This window comes from Equus quagga, chromosome 11 (assembly GCF_021613505.1).
Source record: "Equus quagga isolate Etosha38 chromosome 11, UCLA_HA_Equagga_1.0, whole genome shotgun sequence".
NCBI lineage: Eukaryota > Metazoa > Chordata > Mammalia > Perissodactyla > Equidae > Equus > Equus quagga.
Genome location: NC_060277.1, coordinates 102,280,857 through 102,306,374, shown reverse-complemented (window position 1 = coordinate 102,306,374; position 25,518 = coordinate 102,280,857). Strand labels below are relative to the sequence as shown.

General features: G+C 37.7%; 1 protein-coding gene across 1 annotated transcript; it reads right to left on the bottom strand.

The window, feature by feature from the left end:
* PSMD12 (proteasome 26S subunit, non-ATPase 12) lies at positions 1–24,924 on the bottom strand. The gene is made up of 11 exons (XM_046676199.1): positions 24,745–24,924; positions 17,948–18,007; positions 17,733–17,861; positions 13,484–13,591; positions 11,781–11,885; positions 8,109–8,258; positions 7,886–8,020; positions 6,903–7,015; positions 6,060–6,234; positions 3,661–3,738; positions 1–2,486 (listed from the first exon to the last, which is right to left on the bottom strand). The coding sequence occupies exons 1-11, from the start codon at positions 24,850–24,852 to the stop codon at positions 2,277–2,279; spliced, it is 1,371 nt and encodes a 456-aa protein (XP_046532155.1). The 5' UTR covers positions 24,853–24,924; the 3' UTR covers positions 1–2,276.
* Positions 24,925–25,518: the final 594 nt, after the last annotated feature.

Sequence of the window (25,518 nt, the reverse complement as noted above, 5' to 3'; positions counted from 1 at the left end):
TCTTTTAAAGTATGAGTTTATTCTCCAGGTTTTCTTCAACACCCACAAATTAGTGCTTTTTATTGCAGCTATATCCAGGAGCTGAAAACAACTTAAAATATGTACTTTTATCATACATTTAACACTGATAAGAGATAGAATGGAACGGTATGAATTTTAAAGATGAGTTTTTCAATAATTCAATAATAAGCATATGGAAATTGAGGATAACTACAGAAATAGCTATCGAACTCTAAAATAAAAAGAAATTATATAGAAATAAAAGGGTAAAAGGTGTTTCATAAAAAAAAACACGAAGAAACAGTGGCTCATCACCTCTCCTGCTGGTTAGTAATCTAATAAAAATGATAACGAGTCAAGTATGATCTCCTTCATACTTCACACAAAGTAGTTCTTTTCATGAACGCCAGCTTTAGGTCTGAAATGTGAGAGAGGATGTGGGGTTCTGAACATCTCAAATATTTTACTGCCCTAGGCTAATGGATTCTTCTTTGTCACACTAAGAAATTGGTACTAACTCTTGTTTGCTTGGATAGAAAAAAAAAGAATGGATGAGCAATTAATCAAGTGGGATTTGGTCACTGGGACAGTCACAAATGGCCCCAAATCAGAACACACACAGAGTTTAGTTTGAGGGTGAACATGTTAAATAAAGACCAAAGAAGGGGAGCATCTGAAATCTTTACAACAGCATCATATTGGGCCAAAGAGACTAGGTTTGGCCAGTACAAGGGGAATGAGTCTCGAGAGAGATGAAGTTAATGAGAAGCTAGATTCAAATTAGCCCCAACTTGATTTACAACTTAACAATGCAAAAATGATTTTATTTTCTATCCTTCTCATTCAAAAGAAAATTAAAACCATATTCCTATTGCTAGTACGAACTTCTCATGTTTCAGAACTTGCCATACCTTTGGTTAGTTTTTAAAGATAAGTGATAGCAGATGTTGACGTTATTGTGACCAATACATTAAATTTCCAAAGAATAAAATTAGATTAGTACCATCTTATTATTCACAATGATTCGGCATAAACAGGAGAGGTCCCACAATTGTCCTCAGCCCTGGGATCATGAAATAGGGCAATTTAGTGACCATTACACGGAAAATGAATTATGAGAAATGCTGTCTCCAGAACGCTTTTCTCCCCTCTTCATTTGTATTTTTCAAAAAGCAGACCTCATACTTTCCTCACTTAAACATCATTTAAAATAACCTCCTAACATTTCATTTTCCATTTTCTCTGAAATAAATCAAATTAAAAACTTCCAAAATTTGTTAATATTAATTGATCACAAATGTTTGACAGTAAAACTACTTTTGTTTAACTCTGTGAAAAAATGTTAATATTACACCATTTGTTAAGAGGCCAGAAGTCTTTTTTTTGGGGGGGTCACTGTTACAGCATTTTCGGTTGTTAGCCAGTGTTGCTATAATGGAACGAAAGTTCTTATAAAGAGAGAATGAATTGGAAGCATTAATGACGTAATTACACCTACGAGTTAAAGCCACAAAGAAGTCTTATAAAAATGACTTTGTGTGTTAAACTGTGTCAACACGATGTCAGATGATTTTGTTCAACAACTGGTCAAGTCAGAGAAAGGGGGGAAAATAAGGCTACTGGGATTGAAACCAGTTTGACTCAAAGAAAACAAAAATTAAGCCTACAGCCTACTGGATAGGCCTGTACACACTCAACCTGGAGACTTTCTGCCACAATACTAAAATGCAAATTCTCCACAAATCACAACTTTATCCCAAATGTCCTTATATGTTCTATTTTTCTTTTTAAATTCTACTAAATAATTGATAGCTTTACAACAGAATTTATTTTATTTAAAAAACACTTAAATCATTACCCCACAAAATGTTCACAAACACAGGTAACCATAGAAAGTAAACATGCATATCCTGCTTTTATCATAATTATGGTTGTTAGCTGAATGAAACAAATAGCTCAAAAGGTTTCAAATGATAGAAAAACATATTTGGGTAAGTTATGACACAATTTTTTGAGTACTGAGACAACAGAAACGTATTATATTTTTGCACCAATTGCAAATGCAAAGTTAACAATGAAATCAGGGGACTGAAGGGCTGAAAGGAGCTGGATATCCATATTCTCAATCTACATATCCACTATCTTTTAAATTTTAGACAAAGAAGCTGAAAATAGACAACAAAACAAAAACCCCAACATATACACCATAACAGTCTTTTTTTTTTAAAGACTTCCAATTTTAACTCTTTTCTAAAAGCACTAAGGCACCGGGATGCTTATTGTAGATTATGGATCATCTCCTCTTTGGCTATGAGGTGTGTAGTTTTGTTGACTAGAGACATCAATGAGTTCAGTTTCTGAGACCAGTCATTTAATAAATTATTTGGATCCTTGGGTCTCTGGAAGTTGATAATTCCTGCCAACCTGTCTACTTTAGCAAAGATGGTCTTGTTAACTACTAGATTCGAGAGGAAAGCCTCTGACTCCTGCAAGAGAGAAAGACAAATTAGATTAAAATAGGATAATTATAGACAGTAAAACTTGAAAGCAGTTTTAAATTCTTCATTCAAGGGCTAAACTTCGTTATTAACAGTTAGCAACTGATTTCCTCTCATTATGGACTTATTTTACTGAGAGTCTAGGGACTGAACAGAATGAGCCCCCTCACAGTCAGGGCTGAGTGTGAAGCTGCCTGCCTGCGGATTCAATCCTGCTGGCACTGGCAAGATCGTGTTGCCAACTGCAAGCTGGCGTCCTCTCTTCTCTGTAACGTTTTCCCCTAAAAGGCAGTGCTATACAGTTTGTTTCCAGAAATGCTCGGTTAGAATATACGCTCTGCCACTTCGCAACTATGTAGCCACAGATGAGGCAGTTTATTTCTAAGGCCGCTGGTATCCTCATCCAGAAATGAGAAGAGCTAACGAACTAATCAAGGATCAAGCCTTCTAACCCTAACACTCCGTGATTCTTCTCTTTCAGCTAAACTGTCACAACTCCTGGCGAAAGAAACGGCTTTTCACTTGACTCCCATCTCTTTGGTGTCATATATTTTATCAACATGGACCCAGACCTGACTACAATCCTCCTTTAACATGTCCTGTCACCTTTTCAGGGGAACTGCAGTCAGGTTTCCTCCACATCTTTTATTTCTACAGTTCACTTTTGGGAACCTAGATATATTTACTATAGAAATAAATACCTTGGACTTCAAATTAATCCATCTTTTTTTTACTTTTTTCTTTTTGAGGAGGACTAGCCCTGAGCTAACATCCGTGCCCATCTTCCTCTATTTCATATATGGGACGCCTACCACAGCATGGCTTGCCAAGCAGTGCCACATCTGCACCCGGGATTCGAACCGGTGAACTCCGGGCTGCCGAAGCGGAAAGTGCGCACTTAACTGCTGAGCCACCAGGCCAGCCCCTAATCCATCATTTTAAGTGAAGACTTTAACCAGTTATAAATAACATCAATGTAACTATAAAACTTGATATGTAGGCTATTTTTTGGTATTCAGGATAGCTTGGGGAAACTTTCTACCACCCAAACTTAAAATTAAATAATAAAACAAAACTGATTTTCTCACTCAATTTTTACAAGTCAACCGATAATCAAAATAAATGACTGCAAGTAACTCAAACAATGATGCTTACTACTTACATCAACAGACAGATCCAGAAGCTGTGCCATCCTCTTCATTGTTATCCTTGTATAATACTTTGCCATTATTCTAATATTCTGGGGAGGGGAGAGAGGGCAGGGAGGACAGAGAACAGCTGTCAGTAAGTCTAAAAGTCCATCTGTTTCCATATCCAAATAGGTTGAGTTAAGGCTCAGAGCTTTTATTTATTTTTTGAGGAAGATTAGCCCCGAGCTAACTGCTGCCAACCTCCTCTTTTTGCTGAGGAAGACTGGCCCTGAGCTAACATCCATGCCCATCTTCCTCTACTTTTTATGTGGGACACGGGCCACAGCATGGCTTGCCAAGGGGTGCCATGTCCACACCTGGGATCTGATCTGGCGATCCCCGGGCTGCTGAAGAGGAAGGTGCGAACCTAACTGCTGAGCCACCGGCTGGCCCCCAGAGCTTTTATTTTTTTATAGCCCATCAATGGAATGAAGCTGGCTCTAAACTTCAATAACAAAACTAAATATTTAGAAATTTTGGTTTCTGCAGTTATTTGTAAGTTATTCTGAGGACTCTCTACAACCTTTTTAAATATGTATAGTCAAAATATAAGGCTTATCTTAACTAAATTAGTGGTTAAAAATTATAACTGTACTAAAATATTTTTGCTAAATGCAAGAACCTAAGTTAAGCTTTTATAATTATATAAAATATTCAAAAGGCTAAAATTCAAAAAATGATCAAAATCATCTCAAAACACCAGTTAATCATCATTATAACTACTTAAAGATAACTTGAAATTAAACTTCCTAATCCTCACTGGAAATGGTGATAAGTTAGACAGAGGGACTCCCCTTTACTATTCTTTTTTTTTAATGATTTTATTTTTCCTTCTTCTCCCCAAAGCCTCCCAGTACATAGTTGGTATATTTTAGTTGTGGCATGTGGGAAGCCGCCCCAGCATGGCTTGATGAATGGTGCTAGGTCGGTGCCCAGGATCTGAACTGGCAAAACCCTGGGCCGCCGAAGTGGAGCACATGAACTTAACCACTCAGCCACGGGGCCCCGCCCCCCCCCCTTTATTATTCTTAATGTTAACATAACTGACAACACAGCAGCGCTCTCAGAGTTGGATGGGGGAGTGGGGCAGGGCCAAATGAACTCATCTTTGAAGAAGCTGCACCTCCTGCCATCTCCATCAGGGTGGATGGCAACAGCAACCTCTCAGGAAGCATGAGAATCACCCTAGACCCCACTTTTTCCTTCATCCTTTAAATTTAATCAACGATCAAATTCTATTGATTTTCTTCCTTAAAATAATTCCATTCCATTCATTCCTCTTCAACACCTCAGCTACGGCCTTAATTCAAGCCCCCAGAGGCCATCATTTAACTATTCTCATCTCCAGTCTTTTCTCTCTCCAAATCCACTCTACACTTTCTCCCTGAGGAATCTTTGTAAAATACAAGCCTGGTCATTATCCTCTCAGTTAAAAGTTTTCACTAGTGGGGTGTAGAATCTTTATTATAATCCAGACCGTTTCTACATCTCCAACTTCCTTTCTCACTAAACCCTCTTTTTGGAGGCCCCAAGCACCCCTGCTGGGTTAAGCGTCCACGCCCTTGCTCAGACTATCTTGTCTGCCTAAAGGGACTGCCCTCCCTTGTCTGCTAACTACCTATTCCTGATAAATCTTACCTCCCATGTCAATTTCTACATAGCTAGCCAGACCATTCTTCCAGGTGGAACGAGTCACTCTCTCCTTATACTCTATATATACTTGTACCGCAATATCTGTAACACTTTCATTTGCAAACGGATCTTCCCCTATGATTTACTTTTAAGCTTTGTGAAGGCAGGGACCGTGTCTTATCCTCCCAAGTGTCCTAGAACTTTGTACAGCATCTGACACACAGAAGGCTCACAGTAAATGTTTGTTATGTTAACGAATGTTAACTAATTCAATTTCTAGTGACACCAAGATCAAGGGTCAGGTTTAAGACATGTTACCCATTTCCAAAACTACCAAGTGAGTATCAGACAGAAAACAGTCCCCTCATCCCCATCCACCCCTCACATTCTTAAGGAATTTCTTCTTGTTTATAAAATATTTTGAATTCTTAAGAGGTCCTCTCAAGAAGAAGCATGCTAACACCTAGTTATCTTTTCTGAAACGCCAAAAATAGGAGGGAAAAAAGACAAAAGGAATTAGATAAATTCTGATATGCTTTGGGAAATATATACTAAACATATGAGCAACAAATTTACATCACTACTACACTGGGCATAGGAAAAAAATCCTAAAGTGATGAATTAAACGAATAACATCCAAAAGAAACATCTGATTATCAAACTTGAGAAACAAGAATTTATGCTCAGATTTGCCAAAGTTTACTTCTAAATTGTCATCTCCACTATGCCAGATTCTTACATGTTCAACAACTCTGTTCTTCAAGTCTTTCCACCTCTTTTCACCTTCCTCTGTGTAAGCGAATACATCAGTTGCAGGACTCTCAAGAGAACCTTTTCTTAATTCCATTCCATAGTCGTCAACAAGTGTGGACCAACGCATCAACTCCATTGTGGTAAAAAGCTTTAAAAGATCCCTGTAAATTGCATAAAACTTAATATTCCAAATATGTAAAACTTAAGTTTCCTCCAACTTAATAGCAAATATTTAAACATCAACAAAGACTGTTTTTATAAATTTTTATTTGTAGAACGAGACATGAGTTGATAATATTTTACCAACTTTACTACCATTTTTTCCCACAGTAATTCTGAATAGAGCATTCCCCTACTTAACATTCTGCCCTCTCCTATATCATATTTGCCAATCTCTGGACTAACTCACTGTAAACTTACTAATGACACGGATAAAAGAAAAACAGCTTTAAAAAAATAAAAGCCCACCGTGCTTATGATGAAGCGTAAATGTTTTATTTAACAGATTTCCAGAAGTACTTACTTCTAAAAATCACAAAGCCCTAAACTACTGATAAAACTTTATCAAATGGTTAATGAACCAAAAGCTGCTAAAGTGAGCTTGAAATATTCTACTTGATCAGTGGTTTAGAACGAGGTACGTTACAATCTCATTATATTAATTTCTACTGCAGTGCTGAAAAACATTCTGCCATTTTATTATCTCTAGTTTTATTCTCTAATACCATCTATCTGCAACCAATTAAGAAGTGTACACTTAGGTTAACCAGTTTTCTTTCAAATTGGTGCTTCTATTGAGATATACTATACTAATTATAAAAGTACTTACTTGTATTTAGGAATTTCTTCTAACTTCTTGTCACCACTTATTCGGTGAACTAAATCTGACTGTTCATTGTCAAAAGGAGCCAAGATTACATAGAGGACAACACTTTTCAGAGCCTAAAAAAGTTGCACAACACAAGAGATTATATGCAAGATTAGAAACAAAACGGAAACTTTGGATGAGCTGAAAAACCATGGAATAATTGTATATATTCGTTTTCAATATTGTATCCAAAAGTCTTATGGGGAAAAAATCATAACAGGCTGCTCTTTTTTTTTTTGAGGAAGATTAGCCCTGAGCTAACTATTGCCAATCCTTCTCTTTTTGCTGAGGAAGACTGGCCCTGAGCTAACATCTGTGCCCATCTTCCTCTACTTTATATATGGGATGCCTACCATAGCATGGCTTTTGCCAAGCAGTGCCATGTCCACATTGGATCCGAACCAGCAAACCCCAGGCCGCCGAGAAGAAGAATGTGCGAACTTAACCGCTGTGCCACCAGGCTGCTCTGTTCATAGTGTCTTTCTGTAACATTTAGTTTTCATAAAACCACTACAGTAAATCTTTGCTAATTTGAATTACTATCTGGGCTGCCATTTTTTTTTTAAACAAATGTATAAAAGAAAAAGTTCTTATAATAAGTTGGCAGCACAAATGTGGAATATCATATAAACTATTTATAATAGTTTTTGTAAAATAATTTTCCAAAGTAGTGCTAGGTTTTTATCTGTAACTTTTGTTAGCAGGTGCCCTGCTGTACATATTTTATATAGTAAGCCTACAGTCCTTCAAAGAGAATAAATAATTTAGAGTATTATCACAATTCGTCTGAATCAGTAAGGATAAACTGAATTATCACCATACTGAATAGAAAGCAGCACCATACAATTGCATATAATTACTGAAATTAAAATTATTTCAAATAAATAAAAAATGCAAATTCTTCCAAATAAGTATCACTGTCAAGTATAAGAATATATTCTTACCTGTTGCCACTTTTCACTTTCTGCCTGTATACAGGGAGTATCATATATTGCTCTGTAGTGCTTACAAATAGACAAATAGGATCCCTCATGTTGATCCAGCTGAATCATTAAGTTATAGTATTTCAACTTTAATTTCTGAAAAAAAGTTGACAAAATATATTGGAGTTTATAAGTTTTTTCCCAAACACTTTCAAAGCAAACTTATAATAAGACATATGCTTACCTCTGTATTTTCTTCCTGGAAAAATTTGGTATTAATTTTCTTACTGATGATTTGTGTACGAATGTAATCCTTTACAGCTAGGCAGAGCCTCATTTGCTCTAAAATAAACTCCACTCGCTCTTTCTTTTCCATTGACCCGTAGGTTTCCACCTAGCAAAGTAAGTCCCCAAATAAGTTTATAATAGTCAGTAATTCTTAAAATTGCAACAAAATTAAAGATATGAAAATATTCACCCTTGATAAATAATAAGAAACTTCATGCATATTGGAAGAGCACTGACAATGATAAAAAGCTACTTTCTTCCAGGAAATTACAACTAAAAAATTATTATACAGTAAAATGGATTTTTCTTTCTTTTGGTGTAAAGTTCTATAAATTTTGACATATATATAGCTTTGTGTAACTACCACCACAATCAAGATACAGAACAAATGATGTACACTTGAAATTTGTATAATGTAATAAAACCAATTTTACCGCAATAGAAAATAGAAAAAGATATAGAACAGTTCTACCACCCAAAAAACCCCCTCACGCTACTCCTTTATATCACATGCTTCCCTCACTCACAACCCCTGACAACCAATGATGTGTTCTCCATCACTACAGCTATCTTTTTGAAGAGCATCAAATATAGCAGCAACCTTTTGAGACTGTCTGCTCGCTCAGCACAATGCTTTGAATACCAAGATTCATTCGAATTGTGTATATCAATAGTTCATTCCTTTTTATTGCTGAGTAGTATTCCATCGCACGGATGAATCACAATTTATCCAGTCACCTGTGAAGAACGTCTGGGCTGATTCCACTTTTGGCCTATCATAAGCAAAGCTACTTTGAACATTAGTGGATAGGTTTTGTGTGAACATAAGCTTTCACCTCCCTTGGGTACCCAGGAATGCGATTTCTGGGTCACACGGCAAGTGTATGTTTAATTTGATAAGTTGCTTAACTGTTTCCAGAGTGGCCGCACCATCCATGTTGCATTCCATCAGCAATCTATGAGAGTTCCAGTTGCTTTGCATCCCTGCCACGTCTTGGTATTGTCAGTATTATTTAAATTTTAGCTATTCTAATAGGTATGTAGTGGTATCTCATTGTGGTTTTAATCTGTATTTTCCTAAGGGCTAATGAGGAAATTACAATTCCAAATACAAAAAAAGGATGACACCAGTTGCAAGCTTTCTATTTATATACTGATTAAAACCATTATATGAAAGAGGCACTGGTCTTTTTCAATTCAGCTATCAAGGCTGATGTGACTCCTAATGGATGCAGAATACAGAGTCACAGCAGATGCACACACATACCATGCAGAGAATCAATTCTATCAAATGCCACGAAAAAGTTCCTAATATAATATTTGGTATACATATATTGTAAGTGAACTTACAAAATCCAGAATGACACATTTGAAAGTAGAATGAAGTAAGACTATTATTGTTATAATTTGGTCTGAAAATGTTTTTATTTCACTGTCTTCTTCTATGTAATTTTTTAAGGAAAATAAAAACACACACAATGAACTATCAATGTTCCATTTATACATCTTTACCCACTCTCCATGTATCAATTACTTTGAAGCAAAACTCAGACAACATACATACAAATATTTCAGTATGTATCTCTAAAAGATAAACTGAAAAAAAATTATCATACCTAACAATTCCTCATCTCACCAAATAGCCAGTTAATCTCCAATAGTCTCACTTACTTTTTTTAATCAAATCGGAATCCAAATAAGGCTCATACTTTGCAATTGGGAGATATGTTTCTTATGTTTTTTTTTTTTCTTGTCATTTATTTGTTGGCGAAATCAAGTCAATCGTCCTATAGTTTCCCAGAATCTGAGTTTTGCTAGCTTTGTCCCTGTGGTGTCATTTAACAGGCCCCTCTGCCTCTGGTGCATCCTGCAAACTGGCAGTTACCCCCAAAAGCTTTATATAATCAAGGTTAATCTTCTTGGCAAGAATATCTCACAGGAGATGTTGAATCATAAGGCACATAATCCTGGTTAAAAAACAGTTTGGGGGCAGGCCCCATGACCTAGTGGTGAAGTTTGGCACTCTCCACTTCGAGGGCCCAGGTTTGGCTGTCAGGCACAGACCTACACCACTTGTTGGAGACTATGTTATGGTGGCAACTCACACATAAAATAGAGGAAGACTAGCATAGATGTTAGCTCAGGGTGAATCTTCCTCAGCAAAAAAAAAAAAAAAAAAAAAAAAGTGTTAAAGGCAAAACTAACAGACAGTAAAAAGATCAATGGTTACCAGGGAGAGAGAGAGACGAATAGGCAGAGCACAGAGGATTTTTACGAGCAGTGAAACCACTCTGCACAATACCACAATGGTAGATACATGTCATTACACATTTGGCCAAACCCACAGAATGTATGAACACTAAGAGTGAGAACCTAATGTAAACTATGGACTTCAGGCAATAATGAGGTGTTAATGTAGGTTCGCCAATTATAAGCAAGACACCACTCTGGCACAGGATGTTGAGAGCAGGGGTGATTGTGTGGGTGGGGGGCAGGCGGCATATGAGGAATCTCTGTACTTCCACTCAGTTTTGCTTTGAACCCAAAGCTGCTCTAAAAAATAAAGTCTTTAAAGAAAAAGAAAAAAAAAAGTTTGAAGTCAAACAGAACTAGTGTGAATCCAAACTCAACGACTTCTAGGCTATGAATTTAGGCAAGTTACTGAACTCCTTTGAGTCTCAGTTTCCATGGCTGAAAAATGGGGATAGAAATAGTGTTGTGTGTGACTATTAAATGAGAAAGTATATAGAGAACATAGGACATGTTTAAAAAAAAGAACGAAGAAAACGCATAGCAAACAAAATCCTTCCAGTATTACTGATGGGCTAAACTTATGAGAAAAATTTTGAGCTAGTTCATGTACATTTTTCTAGTGAGAGAATCTATGGTTTTCCTTGCATTTCTTGGCTCTTTGCTTTCTCATTTTAAGTTCTCTCTTAAAAACTGTCCTGGGGCTGACCCCGTGGCCGAGTGGTTAAGTTTGTATGCTCCACTTCAGCAGCCCAGGGTTTCACTGGTTTGGATCCTGGGCGTGGACACGGCACTGCTCATCAGGCCATGCTGAGGCAGCATCCCACATAGCACAACTGAGGCACTCACAACTAGAATCTACAACTATGTACCAGGGCCTTTGGGGAGAAGAAGAAGGAGGGGAAAAAAAAATTGGCAACAGATGTTAGCTCAGGTGCCAATCTTTAAAAAAAAATGTCCTGAACATGGTAAATTATGAGGCAATTTTTCTTTGTTAAATCAACTGACCACCAATCAAATATTCAGTAAGAATTAAGCCAATGATTAACAGCAAATTCCTAATGTACAAGTAAATAGTACATGATTACTAATTTTATTTAAATTTCAAAGAGAAATAAAATGTTCAAATAGCACAAAATCAAGACTGATTTGCTGATCATAACTTTTCTTCAAACCTTTTTTAGCAGTTATATTTAGTTGGGACCATAATAACATAATCCTCAAGCTACATGAATAACCTCATCATCTACTCTACTTGCTCTTAATCTTGGTGGTTTGGAAAAAAGTGATTTGGTGCCAAAATAAGCTATTTCCACGAGAAAATATTGCTGACTAAATACATATAAAGTTTTACGCATTCTACAACGCAGCAGCTTACCTGCAACTCTTGTAAAATGGAGGCTGCCTCTTTCACGTCACCGTTTTGCTCTTTTATAGTTGCTAATGTTTTAGTCAGTCGAGCACGCTCAATTTCAACATAAATCTGCAAATGCAAGAAATTGATATTATCAAAATTCCTACAGAAATGTGTTAACATTTAAAAGGTAGAACTGAAACATTATTCAAACTAGGTGTAAGAGTATTCATCTTGCAGCTATTGTACACTTTATCCTCCGTGTACAAAGAGAGCCACGTGACATTTTACATTTCACAATCACCTAATTTTTAAGAAAATGTGTCTATAAAACATTAACCATATTTTACAGCTTTGCTTTGAGAACCAAAATATGAAATCGCTGTTTAACAAATAACAGTGCCACAAGCTACTAAATGGCACAGAAAATGGAAAGTGCCTTTAAAAGAACGGATTATTAGAAAAATAACACACTTTACAAAGACCATACGCAGTCTGGTATCTATAATTCAACCAATATCCTAATTGTGACTTACCTTTAAATACAAGATTACTTTCTTTAAAAATATCCGATCTTGCTAAGTAATAAAACTATCAGCATTTTTTGCAGCTATACGTAATGTTAGTGGATTTATAATTTCCAACAAATTAAACATTAAAAATATGACTACAGCCTAACAGTGTCTCGAGAACTAATTTTCATGCTCAGGCTTGCCTACCCCTTTAGCTGTTGCTCTGCAGCAACCACTTTTCTCCACTCCACCCCAAAAACCTAATCTCCAATAATAACTACTTCCAGTTTCCTAAATGTACTAATGTGTTTCTTACTTCGATATCTTTGTATATAATTTCCCCAATGTCTAAAACACCCTTCTCCCTACCCATGGGCCCTGTAGAATTTCTACTCATTCTTAAAAAGCCAGCTCAGCAGTCATCGACTCTTTGAGGCTTTCCTGGGTACCCCAGCCAGTCACCCCGTCCCTCTGTGCTATGGCGAACTGTAGCACACTGATACCGTCACAACACGGCACAGTAACTATTTCTACGATTGATCTCTTCGAGCTAAAGACGAGTGTCTTGTTCACTTTGGACTTAGCACAACACAGGTGCTCACTAAACATTTACTGAACTGAACTAACAGTCAAAGATGCAATAAGTTAAATATAAGCCAAGTTTTTGTCCTCCAACCACAAAAATCTGTCTAGAAAGAAGAAACATCTACGACAGTCACCATTTTACACTTGCTCTTTTTAGAGAAACATGAGATTAGGGAGAAAAAAAATAGACATCAAAAGAAATACAAACAGATTCTGGTAAGACAGTGAGATTTTGAAAAGTAACCTTATACTGTACATACTCTACTAATTTAAATATTAGAGTGAAACCTTAGCTATCCCATAGATTTTTGAAACAAATCTAGGCCAGAGAATTAACCTTATCTTTAATTCATTATTACCACATGTAAATTTTGGATAAGATCATTAATTCCTAGAAAAATCTAGATATACCAAGACCGTCACTATTTAAATAAATTCATTTGCATATGGAAAGATATTAGAAGGAGATCCACAAAGATACTGGTTGAATTAAGGTGATGACATTTTGTGTATTTCATCTTAAAAGAAATATACATACATACTTATATAAAATGTCTAAATATATAAGTATCTCTGAATACAGATAAGACAGTACTTATCACTGTTGAGTTACACCAATAGAAAACTCACCTTTCCTTCTGTAACCATTCGTAGAGTATCTATTAATCGAAGTTTGATTGGAAGGTCCGTGATTTCCTCAACATAGGTACAGCACTGCTGAACCATTTTTGCAACAGCCTAAAATAATAAAAACCATTCCTCAGTAAAATTCATTCCTCACACAAGGAAAGTATTTTATTGATGGAAGTGCTATTGTCAAATGTGGTCTTCCCAAGCAATTCTAGACAGTGAAATGCTTATAAAAGAATGTCAAAATCTTCCCCCATAGCTAAGACATACTGAATACCCATTAATAAACCAATAAAGGTTAGGAAAACCTCAGATGCAAAGACTTGACCCCTCCTCACTACATGGTGATCTGATTACACAAAAGGAAAGGTGGAAGAGGTGTGTCTGGCAACATCTTGCTAGCTAGCTTTTTTGCAGCCAAGTAGAAAAGCATGGAAGAAGTGGTAGCAGACTAAAGGGGAAAAAAAGGGAAGAGAAAAGCAGAGTTCAACAGTAGCTGTGACAGTAGTGAAGCCATGACCAGCAGATACTGTGATGGAGAAAAAAGAGCTGGCGGCAGAGGCAGGAGGTAAAACAGCTCTATCGTCTGGGTGAGGAGGGGGGGGGCCACAGTCACCCCTACACCTCAGTAAAATATGACAATGGAAGCCACAGCATCTCTTGCCCACAGTTTCCTCACAGATAATATAAGTGGATTGGACCACATTTCTTCTAGCTCTAACATTCTATGATCTAGGCCAGTTTTCTGTAAATTTCTGTAAATATTTACCTAGTAAATATTTTAGACTTTGTGGGCTATACGGTCTCTGTGGCAACTAATTCAACTGTGCCTTTGTAACTCCAAAGCTGCCACAGAAAACATAAAATAAAAAGGCGTAGTTGTGTTTCAAAAACTGTCTACAAAGGTGGCAGGTAGGATTTGATCGATGGTCCACAGTTTGCCAAACGCTAATCTAGATTCCAAACAGTATATCATAATCACTGATAATAATATTAGGACTCTCTGTCATCAAGAAAATGTTAAGATATATTAAGCATATTTTAAGATAGCAGAAAAGTAAACAGAACATCTTGCTGTCAATTATACCTCAATAAAGCTGGAAAAACACAAAACCCACAGTACATTTTGCAAAGGTTTCCTTGAAAAACACTTAATGTGTAGCTCAGGTTAGATTTTTAATTATTGGAAAAACTGGCTGTTCAGAGACCCAGGCATTCCAAAGTGCAGGTTTTATTGTAAAATATAACTCTTTCAATAAATGCAAGGCTCTGGGACACCTAGTATCTCACAAATCATATGATCCCTCTAAAACTAATTATAGCAATGATTTCTAGAAGGGCATATAACTTGATAATTCTAAGAGCTGTGCAAAAAAACAAATTACCAGAAATCAAATGAGGTAAAAGAAAAACAACTACATCAATATTATAATGATAAGTGAACATCCTGCTGCTCTCTGAAAAAAATGCAGGTAAGTCACTGGGGAGGTTTTGGCTGAGGCGAGGCTTTCCCTTGGGCTCAAGTGAATTAGAAACCACTAATTTTAAGCAATCTAGCAAAGGTTACTTTCTGAGTCTGATAAAGCAAAAAGCAAAGTTTTAGGTAAAAGGTGGTTACAGGAAAAGGAAAGAGCCATTTTGAGTCCCTAAGCACTTTCCACATTTATGAAGACACAGTATGCTATAGTGAAGAGCAGTAGCCTGGGTTCCAGTCCAGCGGTGAGACTGGCCCAAACTCCTCTTTCTCTAAGAAGCCTTCCCTTATAAACCTCATCAAAAACGTTCTCTTGCACCTTTCATCTCTCCTAGCACTTTTCACTATTCTTAGGTTACCTACTAGGTATTACCTAGTGTCTCTGCGTGTGTGTGTGTGTATAATTTTTTTATTTAAAAAAAATCAATCTTAGAATACTTGTTAAAGACATATATTGATTACTTATGCTTTATATTCCATACTAAACTATAGGTTACTTGAGGGCAGAGCTATAGACTGCACGTTCCTTCACATTCCAAGAGCCTTACGTATCAATCTCAGTTTCTCCATCAGAAAAGTAAAATAGTATAATGCTAAGAGAAACAAGTCAGATGGAGAAAGTCAAATACTGTATGATCTCACTCATAAGTAGAAGATAAAAACAACAAAAAACACACACAAAGATAGAGACATTAGATTGGTGGTTACCGAAAGGGGAAGGGGAAGGGGATGGGAGGAGGGCACAAGAGGTGCCAGGGCACATGTGTGTGGTGATGGATAGTAATTAGTCTGCGGGTGGTGAACATGGTATAGTCTACACAGAAATCAAAATATAATGACATACGCCTGAACATTTATATAATGTTAAAAACCAATGTTACCATAATTAAAAAAAATAAAAAACAAAGAAGAGAGTAAACAGTTGCTTCTACTAGATCTGAAATTTTATGACTCTATGAAATTAAATCTGTATTTTCGGATACATACTTTGAATTTACTAATACTACATAAAATACAAGTTTTTATTTATTTTAACCCAGGTTGCTCCAAGACTTCTAATTAAATAGCCCTTTCAAAACTGTCCCAAAAGCAAATGTCTTGGAAAATCAGAGGAAGATGATGATTTGTCTTTTGGACTCTCAACCACAGAACTGAGTACCACAATGCATATTTAAATGAATTTCACATTCACATGTACAAGCTTGCCTCAATTAAATCTATGCTAATTCTTCTCTTTTTTGTTTTGAGGAAGATTAGCCCTGAGCTAACTACTGCCAATCCTCCCCTTTTTGCTGAGGAAGACTGGCCCTGAGCTAACATCTGTGCCCATCTTTCTCTACTTTATTTATTTATTTTTTTTTTAAAGATTTTTTTTTTTTCCTTTTTCTCCCCAAAGCCCCCAGGTACATAGTTGCATATTCTTAGTTGTGGGTCCTTCTAGTTGTGGCATGTGGGACGCTGCCTCAGCGTGGTTTGATGAGCAGTGCCATGTCCGCGCCCAGGATTCGAACTGACGAAACACTGGGCCGCCTGCAGCGGAGCGCGCGAACTTAACCACTCGGCCACGGGGCCAGCCCCCTTTCTCTACTTTATATGTGGGACGCCTACCACAGCATGGCTTGACAAGCGGTGCCATGTCTGTACCCGGGATCAGAACCGGCAAACCCCGGGATGCCGAAATGGAACGTGCACACTTAACCGCTGCACCACCAGGCCAGCCCCTCTATGCTAATTCTTAACAACAAATTTTATATGCATGTAAAATTATCTAAAAAAAAAAGAAATAATTACAGTAACTTTGTTTTTTGCAAAAAATAATTTAACACAGTCTAATACTAAACTCTCTAGCAGTAGACTCATCAATAAAATAAGAGATTTGGACAAGAACCCTATATTTCTGGTTTTGGTTCCACTACTAGCCTGTTTTACAATGTTGTTATCTTTACTATTTGAAAACAAAAAATAAAAACCCAGAAGCTACTCAGGGAACAGCATTTTACTTTATTTATTTATTTATTGTGAAGATGATTTGCCCTGAACTAACATCTGTTGCCAATCTTCCTCTTTTCACATGCGAGCAGCCACCACATCATGGCCACTGACAGACGAGTGGTGTAGGTCCACACCTGGGAACCCAACCTGGGCTGCTGAAGCAGAGCATGCTGAACGTAATCATTAGGCCACCGGCCCTGGCCCAGGGAACAGCATTTTAAAGATGAGATATAAATGTATAAAAATACTTCTACAGAGAATCACTGAAATATATCTCAAGTGGAAGAACAGGGAAACAAAAAATCCAGCTTCACAAAAACACCAAAAGAGAATATATATAATATTTAAACAAAATGAGCAGTTGAAATAATCTGTCTAAAAATGGCCTCACAAATAAGTTCAATATTAAATGTTTAATAAAGGACATATGATTAAAGTAAATTATAGATTATCAACTTGATGGATTATAATACAACCATTTAAAACAATAAACATTAAGCTATGAAGCAACATAAAAATAGAACAAAGCTGCATTGAAACTCTCAGTATAATTTTGTACAAATATGCAAATATATGAAGACTAAAAGAAAAAACAGAAATAAAAGCAGTTGTTATGAGAACATGGATAGAATTTTTAAAAACTCTCTAAAACGTTGTAATGTTGATTTCCCAGATCTTAAACAGATTCAGAATCTGTTTTCTAAAAGTCCTTATTTAAATGTAAATTTAAACAATTAATTAAAAAATTAATTAAATTTGTTTTTTGAGCCATCAAGAACTTACTTGTTTTAACTGACTCCGTCTTTTTGACAAAAGCATAATATTTTCATTAAGTAAATCCCATTCTTTAGCCTCATAGCACATCTTCACTACTGCAACTAAGATACGGGATGTAGACACCATATCAGAAGCCTATAAGAGTGAAAATATATGGAAGTTAATGGAACAATGTTAAATGAAATGAATGGTAATTGAGGTTTTTACTATAATCTACTCACAGTACGAGTCTGTTTTTCCAGAGAGAGAAGGGTTTCAATGACTTCTTGAAGTCTTCCTTCCTAAAACAAAAGATACAAATGAACAATGAAAATACCACCAACACAAAATCAAATAACTAGTCTTCAATGAGATGTTTCTGACACAGAAAAGGAAGAATCAATGGGCTATTCTTGAGGAAAAGGACCACCTCATAGCTACTTTTGTTGTGTTTTCTCCTTTTCTTGTGAATGCTTGCTTGCTTCTCTAGTGGATTCCATAAGTTAGTGGTTCCCAACTTGGAGCCCACAAACTGTTTTTAACATTTCAAAATGCCTGAAAGAAACTGAACATAGAACAACAATGACTTAACACCTGAGGAAAACATCAAGTCTTTGTTTTGGATTCTAATTTATCAACTCAGCGTAACATCTGTTTATCTTGTTCTGAATAGAGACTTTAAACATGTGTCTTTGACGAATAAAAACGGGAGAAGGATTTCCTTATAAATTCACCATAACAAATACTTTAGAATATGAAGTTTTGAGGAGAAATCAAAGGACATTTGGTGGTAAAAAGATAGAAAACTCTGGTGTAATTTTTCAACGACTTTAAAAATAAATCAGTAATTGTGCTTAAAGGAAATGAAGACCATCTGAGAATTCCCATGCATGCTATACCAAAAGTCATGCTCTTAACAGATACTGTTCTAACTGAAATACACTCCTTTTGACAACTGATAATATCTTCTATCTCATATGCACAAACAAAACATTCTCCCCGGGGCATACTTTAAGAAACGGGAATAACAAAATTCAGATAATATAAACTTAAATGATAATACACCAGGACTAAAATAAGCCATCCTATTAGGAACCACACATTTTGATAAAAACAAAATCAATCCACAGCACAAAAATTGTACGTATTTAAGATACTAATATTAATAACTGTAAATGAATTGGAAGAGATGAGAAAGGGTTTATTTAGAAATGTTTTTTCTACCATAAATGAAAAAATGTTTTATCTTAATGCATTCATGGACAGTACATGAGAACTACTCTTTTACTGATTAAAGAAACTAATTAAACAACTTTTGAATTAGGGGCACAAATAATGTTTGGACTTTTCAAAATATCATTTCCATATTTTCCAACATAACTCTTAAAAATATGAATTCTCTATGCATCATAGAATATGTACTGTATAGCCATTGTTTGAACTTATTTTAATTAAATATGAAACATATATTACTATTGTATTTTAACGTTTCCTATACAAAAGGGGAGCACCAGCTCTGAAAGCTCTATAAATTCATGAGTACAATAAATGCTGGCTAAATGTCCATTAGGGGAGAAGAACAAAGAACAAATCTATAAATACTCCAAAGTTAAAGGCTAATAAATCAGAAAAGATCAAACGAATCTTTGAACTGGGAAAACTGCTAGAGACGATTTAATCCAATCTCTTCATTTTAGAGATTAAAGAATGAGGACCCAACAGTTCAGCCACAAACTAATCAGGAGAAGCAGAAGCCAGGGCTCTTGTCTCCGGGTCCAACGTTCCCTCCGATACACTAAACCATATTAGTTTAAATCACACCTTTGCTTCGATCAAAATAATTTCCCTAGGAAAAAGATTACTATCTGGCAACAAAATCTAGTGAAAAAAAGAGTTAAAATGCAAAATACTGTTTATTGATGGTCACTCCCTGTCACTTTTGCCATTACTGTTAGTCATGTGACTGTGATCAACAGAGCATAGGTTACTATGTGGTACTTTAATTCAGAAGTATGAGTTTTAAAGAACTGCATCCTACATGTAACAGAATCACACACCACTCTAGAGCCATGGTCTGCAGGCATCAACGAAACACTAAATGTCAGCTCAGAAACGCAGTAGTCACTTGGCATCTCCTTCTTCAACACTGAAGCCCACTGACTGCTTTGCACCGATCCCAAACACTTTTCTATTTTCATATTTATTGTTTTTCTAATCTCACTAGAATGTAAACTTTGTAAGAGCAGGGACCATGTCTATACTGTTCACCACACAGCTCAATGCTCTGTACCTAGCCGAGCACATAACGTTTTTCTGAAGGTATTATGACATATTCCTTTATACCTTGTACCATAGTTATTAATGTCATGTCTTGCCTCCTACGTGGTCTGTAAGTTCCTTTAGGGCTGGACCTTGTTTGACTGTTGTTTCCCTTGCACCAACTTGTACACAGTATGCGCTGAGGAGATCGACACTGACCTGAACTATTCAGTTGATCTTAATGGCTTACAATTTCTGATTCTTACTGTTACAGTAAACAGGATGTGACAAGTTATATGGCTTTCAATTCAGCGCTATTTGAGGGACACTACCATTAACTTCATTAAATACAACTCCCAATTCTCTAATCATCCCACTTTTTTCTCCCAATCTTGCGTGTTCAATCCTATGGCTAAACATCCTCCTCCTTCCCTTCCTATCTATTGACATAGTTCTTGAAATTCCACCTCTTCAATGCTGCCTTTCAACTCAAAGAAACAAGATGGGCAGAGCTATCAAAACCAACTTGTCAGAACATGTGAATTTTGCAACTCATTTTTCTCATTAAAATAATCTTTGCAAATGAGATAAATGACTAAAGAGTTTGTTCAACATCAACATATGTTGAGTATCTGTAAGTTCTGTATGTTCGTGTCCTTTAACTCGTAAATGGATCCAATCACTTAAGGATTTGTTAAACAACCTAAACAAGAAAAAGGCCAAGAAAAAGTTAACCACAAATAGTTGAAATTTAATGCCAATCCAATAATTTTAAATAATCTATTTCTTAAAGGAGTCTTTTGCCTATGCTGCTAACAACCAATAAACTGTTTTACTTTTCATCTCCTCTTTATTTTCAATATTAACCCTGAGAAGAAGCTGCAGCTGACCAAATGAAATGAAAACACATTTAGAGGAAGGAGAACCAAAGGATATATTCAATTTAAGAATGTTAGTAGGCCCCAAATAACTACGGGCCAAATATATTGTAATCAAAAAGTGAGGCTGAGTGGGGGTGCAGGGAATATAACCCTCTGTGTACTAAAAAGTGCTAAATGCCACATCTTCACAGTTCAGAAAAGGCCCTCTTTAGATTAATTTTTAACTCCCCAATTCAAGGGTGAAGCAATAATCATTATCAAGAACTAATATCACTTTTATTATCTCACCAACCTGATGCAGGGTCCTCAAATACCAATCACAGAGGCAGTAGAATGTAACGGTTAAGAACACGGGCTCTGCAGCCAGACTGCTGGGGTCTAAACCCCAGCTCTACCTGGGCAAGACGCTTCCCCTCTCTGACCCTCAATTTTCTCTTCAGTGAAATGAGCATAAGAGTTCCGATCCCACAGGGTTGGTGTAAGGATTGAAGCAACACCTATGAAGGTATGCTTGGAACAAAGTGTGTACGTTATCATCATCATAATAGCTAACATTATAGAGAAATCACACAGCAGTAAATATTAGTGTCTGCTGTTATTTGCTAAGTGACTTTTAGGACACAGAAACAGAATTATACTAGGTCACAACTGTAGGAGATTCAAACGGCCTAGATTTAGCAATTTTACCACCCAGGTTCAGACTTCAGTTTTACTTGTGAAGGCTTCTGCTATATGTAATTTTCTCACCTGATACATTCTTATGAAGTCTCTATACACATATAATTTTTATCTTTAAATGTCTTTCACATTAAAAATTTAAAAAGTCTTGGGGCCAGCCCAGTTGCACAGTAGTTAAGTTCACATGCTCTGCTTCAGCGGCCCGGGGTTCACTGGTTCAGATCCCGGGCATGGTCACACTGCACCGCTTGTCAAGCCATCCTATGGCAGGCGACCCATGTATAAAATGGAGGAAGATGGGCACAGACGTTAGCTCAGGGCCAAGCTTCCTCAGCAAAAAGAGGAGGGTTTGGGGTAGATGTTAGCTCAGGGCAAACCTTCCTCAAAAGAAATAAAAATAAAAAAATAAAAAGTCTTAAGGAAAGTAAGCGCAAAAGTGCTATTCCTTTAGAGAGGTTCTGGACGTAGCCAAAGGACACTATACCAAGTGCCAGGAGACAGGACTTGATCTGGTTCTTCTCTGGACCTTCGATAAAGCACTTAAGCTGCCTGAACCTTAGTTTTCTCACAAGTAGAGTAAACGTAACAAAACTTTCTTCAGTTTTATTGGTGGGCTCGAAATAAAAAAACAAAAGAATGTATGCTGAAGTGTTCCATACATTCCAATGTAGAAATGCAATGCTTTAAGTAAGTATTTTCTTATGTTTGGCAGAATGGTTAGAAAATAATATATTACGATGAATAAAAAGCAAAATAGAGAAACATATCTAAAAAAATTAACTAGGACTATAAGACAACCACCTAATCCAAAAGTTGAAAACTGTGGGTCTGTATAAACAAATAAACACCTTATAGCATCCCATCCCCAGCACCCTTGCCCCGACCTCCCTCCCCACAAAAACAATCCATACCACATCTTGTTTTGTTCAACAGGTACACTAGCCTAAAAAACCCAAATGGCTTTACTTATACATAGTTTAACAGGCCCCCATACTCCCTGTTTTAAACATTTCCATTACTCATTTGACACCTACAAAGGCATTTGGCATCTGAGTTTTCAAGTCCCTTCAACTGTCCTGAACATGACGACAGTATCCTAATAAACGCCACATGTGATCTCTAGAACAGGTGTAGCAGACAGCAGACTATCAGAAGAAACTGGTAAAGGGGAGGTTTTTCCTCCCAGGTCTCAGCACTAGGAATAGCTGTGCTTCTTTAAAGCAAATGGTTTCTTCCTTACAGGCACTGTCAATCTATTAATTTCAAAGTGGTGGTTCAGGGGCTGACTTTGGCCTGTAGGTTGTTTTGTTTGATCTACATGCTACGGGCTCAAATAGTGTTTTAAAACAGGTTAATGTCCACCTTCTAAATATTGAGGCAATTATATAAAAATCCATTCCTGCTTTCTCTCTCAAATTAGAAGAGTTGACAAGGCTAGGCCTTCATTCCCAATTGGCAAAGACAAACTGAAGATGAGGTGTTACTGCCCTCTTTCCCCGGGCAGGTGCTCAGAGGTTCAGGTTTTCATTACCCTTGGCTCACTAGGCAGGACAGCACGGTCAGAGCACAAGCTCTAGAATCAGTCAGGGGTTTGGGTTTGCATCCTGGCTCCACCACTTTACTAGAGGTAAGACCTTGGAGCATGTGACTCAACTTCTCAGACTGTTTTCTTGTCTGTATAATAAGAATAATAATAATACCTATCACATGTGGTTAAGCTGAGGATTAAATGACTAAACGCACGTTAGTACTTAGAAGAGTGCCTGGCACCACAGAAAGTTCTCAATAAATGTCAGCTGTCGTTATCTGCCTGGCACTGGAGGTGTTTGAGTTTCCCAACCCTTATGTAACTGATGGCGTTTCTTTACAGTAGCTGCTAGAAAGCTCAGAGGCGAATTTATGGCTCTCCTCTAACAAGTGTACGGAACCTAAGAAACACAGGTGTATCAACTTTATTATCTTTTCCTATCTTCGTCTTTTGCAAAGCCCCACTAAATTCTTTCTTGGAAAAAAGGGAAGCATTAAAAAGCTTTCTTTCTAAGAGCTAAATGTGAACTATTACTGACACTCCTCCTGCCACTGAATTTATTACACTTTGATGTACTTATGTAGTAAGCTCCTTAAGGGACAAAAACAACCCTACTAGTGAATGCATCCCAGGTGAATAGCAATAAATGTTTGTGGCTGGATTGATCAAGGAATTTAATGAGGCCTCAGCATAATCCTTAGCAACAGCCCATGATGGAACTGATTCAAGAACCATCCAAACCCTAGTCAGGCAAACTTAGCTTTGGATCCCTGGTTCTACCTATCACTACTGGAATGTTGGACAAATAACTCTGAGCCTTAGTTTCTTTGTATGTAAAATGATACACAAAATTGCCTGCACATAGCAGGGGGCATGATAAATGTTTGGATCAAGCTAAATTTCTATTCCATGGAGATAAGCGGTTGGGAACTACTGTTCATGGGCTCCCCTGATTAGGTTACTCTGCACTTTAATGCCTATTTGTGTTGACTTCTGTAGTTCCTGCTCCAGGGATGACTTCTCCTCACCCCAATCTTATTCATTCCTCAAGGCCCAACACAAACGTCAGCTTCTCTGTAAAACCTTCCCTTATCCCACCCGTAAGAAAGAAGAGATTTCTTCTCTGTGTTCCAGTAACACTTGAATACTGTATGGTACTCACCACCACGCGTGACTTGCCTAAATTACGTATACAAACTCCTTAAGGACAGGGGTCCTGTGTTAATCACCTTCGGACTATCACTTTCCTGCCCCTTCTCCTGGCCAAAGGCTAGGCACATCGCCGTGATCCATGAACAGCTTAACGACATAAACTGATTCAGCAAGAGCAATAGAACTAAACTCTCTGATGTAGCATGAATGCTGAAGACGCCTTAACCCAGGGGAAACTACTAAACTAAACGTTAAGGAGAATCCAAGAAAAGGCAAAGAGTACTATGGGGCCCCAACTCCTAAGGGGACGAAGTGACCACCTGTCCTGGGGAGCGTTCAGGAAGCTGTACGCGCTATCGTACGCCGGCTGCGGAGTCTCCCTTCGGGCAGACCTGGGATCTCCTATTCATGCAGGCCCAACCTGGGCTGGGCAGGCAGTGCAGGGTGTGCGCTCCAGCCTGCAGGCCCCCGAGGCCTAGGGAAGCTCCGCGCCGTGACTCAGCCCCTGGCGCCCGCCAACAGCGGGCCGGCCTCCCCTCACCTTGGCCAGCTTCTCGCACTCGGGCAGTCGTTGATCCACCGTGGCGCTGTAGTCCACCTCCATCTTGACGATGCGCCCATCAGCCCGCTCCGAGCCGCCGTCCGCCATGGTCCCTGCCTGAGCGTCCCTTGATGTCCCTCTACTTCGGCCCCCACTCGTCACCCACACCGGAAGCCGCCTGCGCACCCTCTCAGGCAGTGCGTCGGGAGCCCGCACGAAGGACCCCACGAGGTCCCCTGCGCTGGCCGCCAGTCAGGCACTGCCGCGGACAGCCCTGGGGGCGGAGCGGGGAGGCGGAGTTGCCCCTTCAGCCTACTTCCGGTCTGGTCTTTGATAGAATTTTCATCTGAAGTTTGCGGTGAGAAAAGCTAGTGTGATGAAGTAGGCCATCCTGTATGTTCCTACACCCTTCCTGTGAAATATTATGATTTCTCAGAACCGTGGGCCAGTCGCTTACCTTTTCTTGGCTCTCGGTTTTCTCATCTCTCTGTGAGCGGGCTGAAATACACCCTAAAGAAAAAAGGTCTAAGGTTTCACCTGGTTGAGAATCTTGGTGGCTTAATCTGTGACATCTCTGAAAGCTCAAAAGAGATTATGCTGCTCAGTAATATAACAAAGTATTTTTTGTTTGTTTTCGTTTTTACTGTAATCCACTACGTTGATAAGAATTTTTAGAAAGATATTTCATTCTTTCCCTAGAGGACTCTTGTGAGCATCGAAGGGGATCGCGTATGCGAGACTTTCGATTCTTAAGGACCTTACAGATTTTCTTTA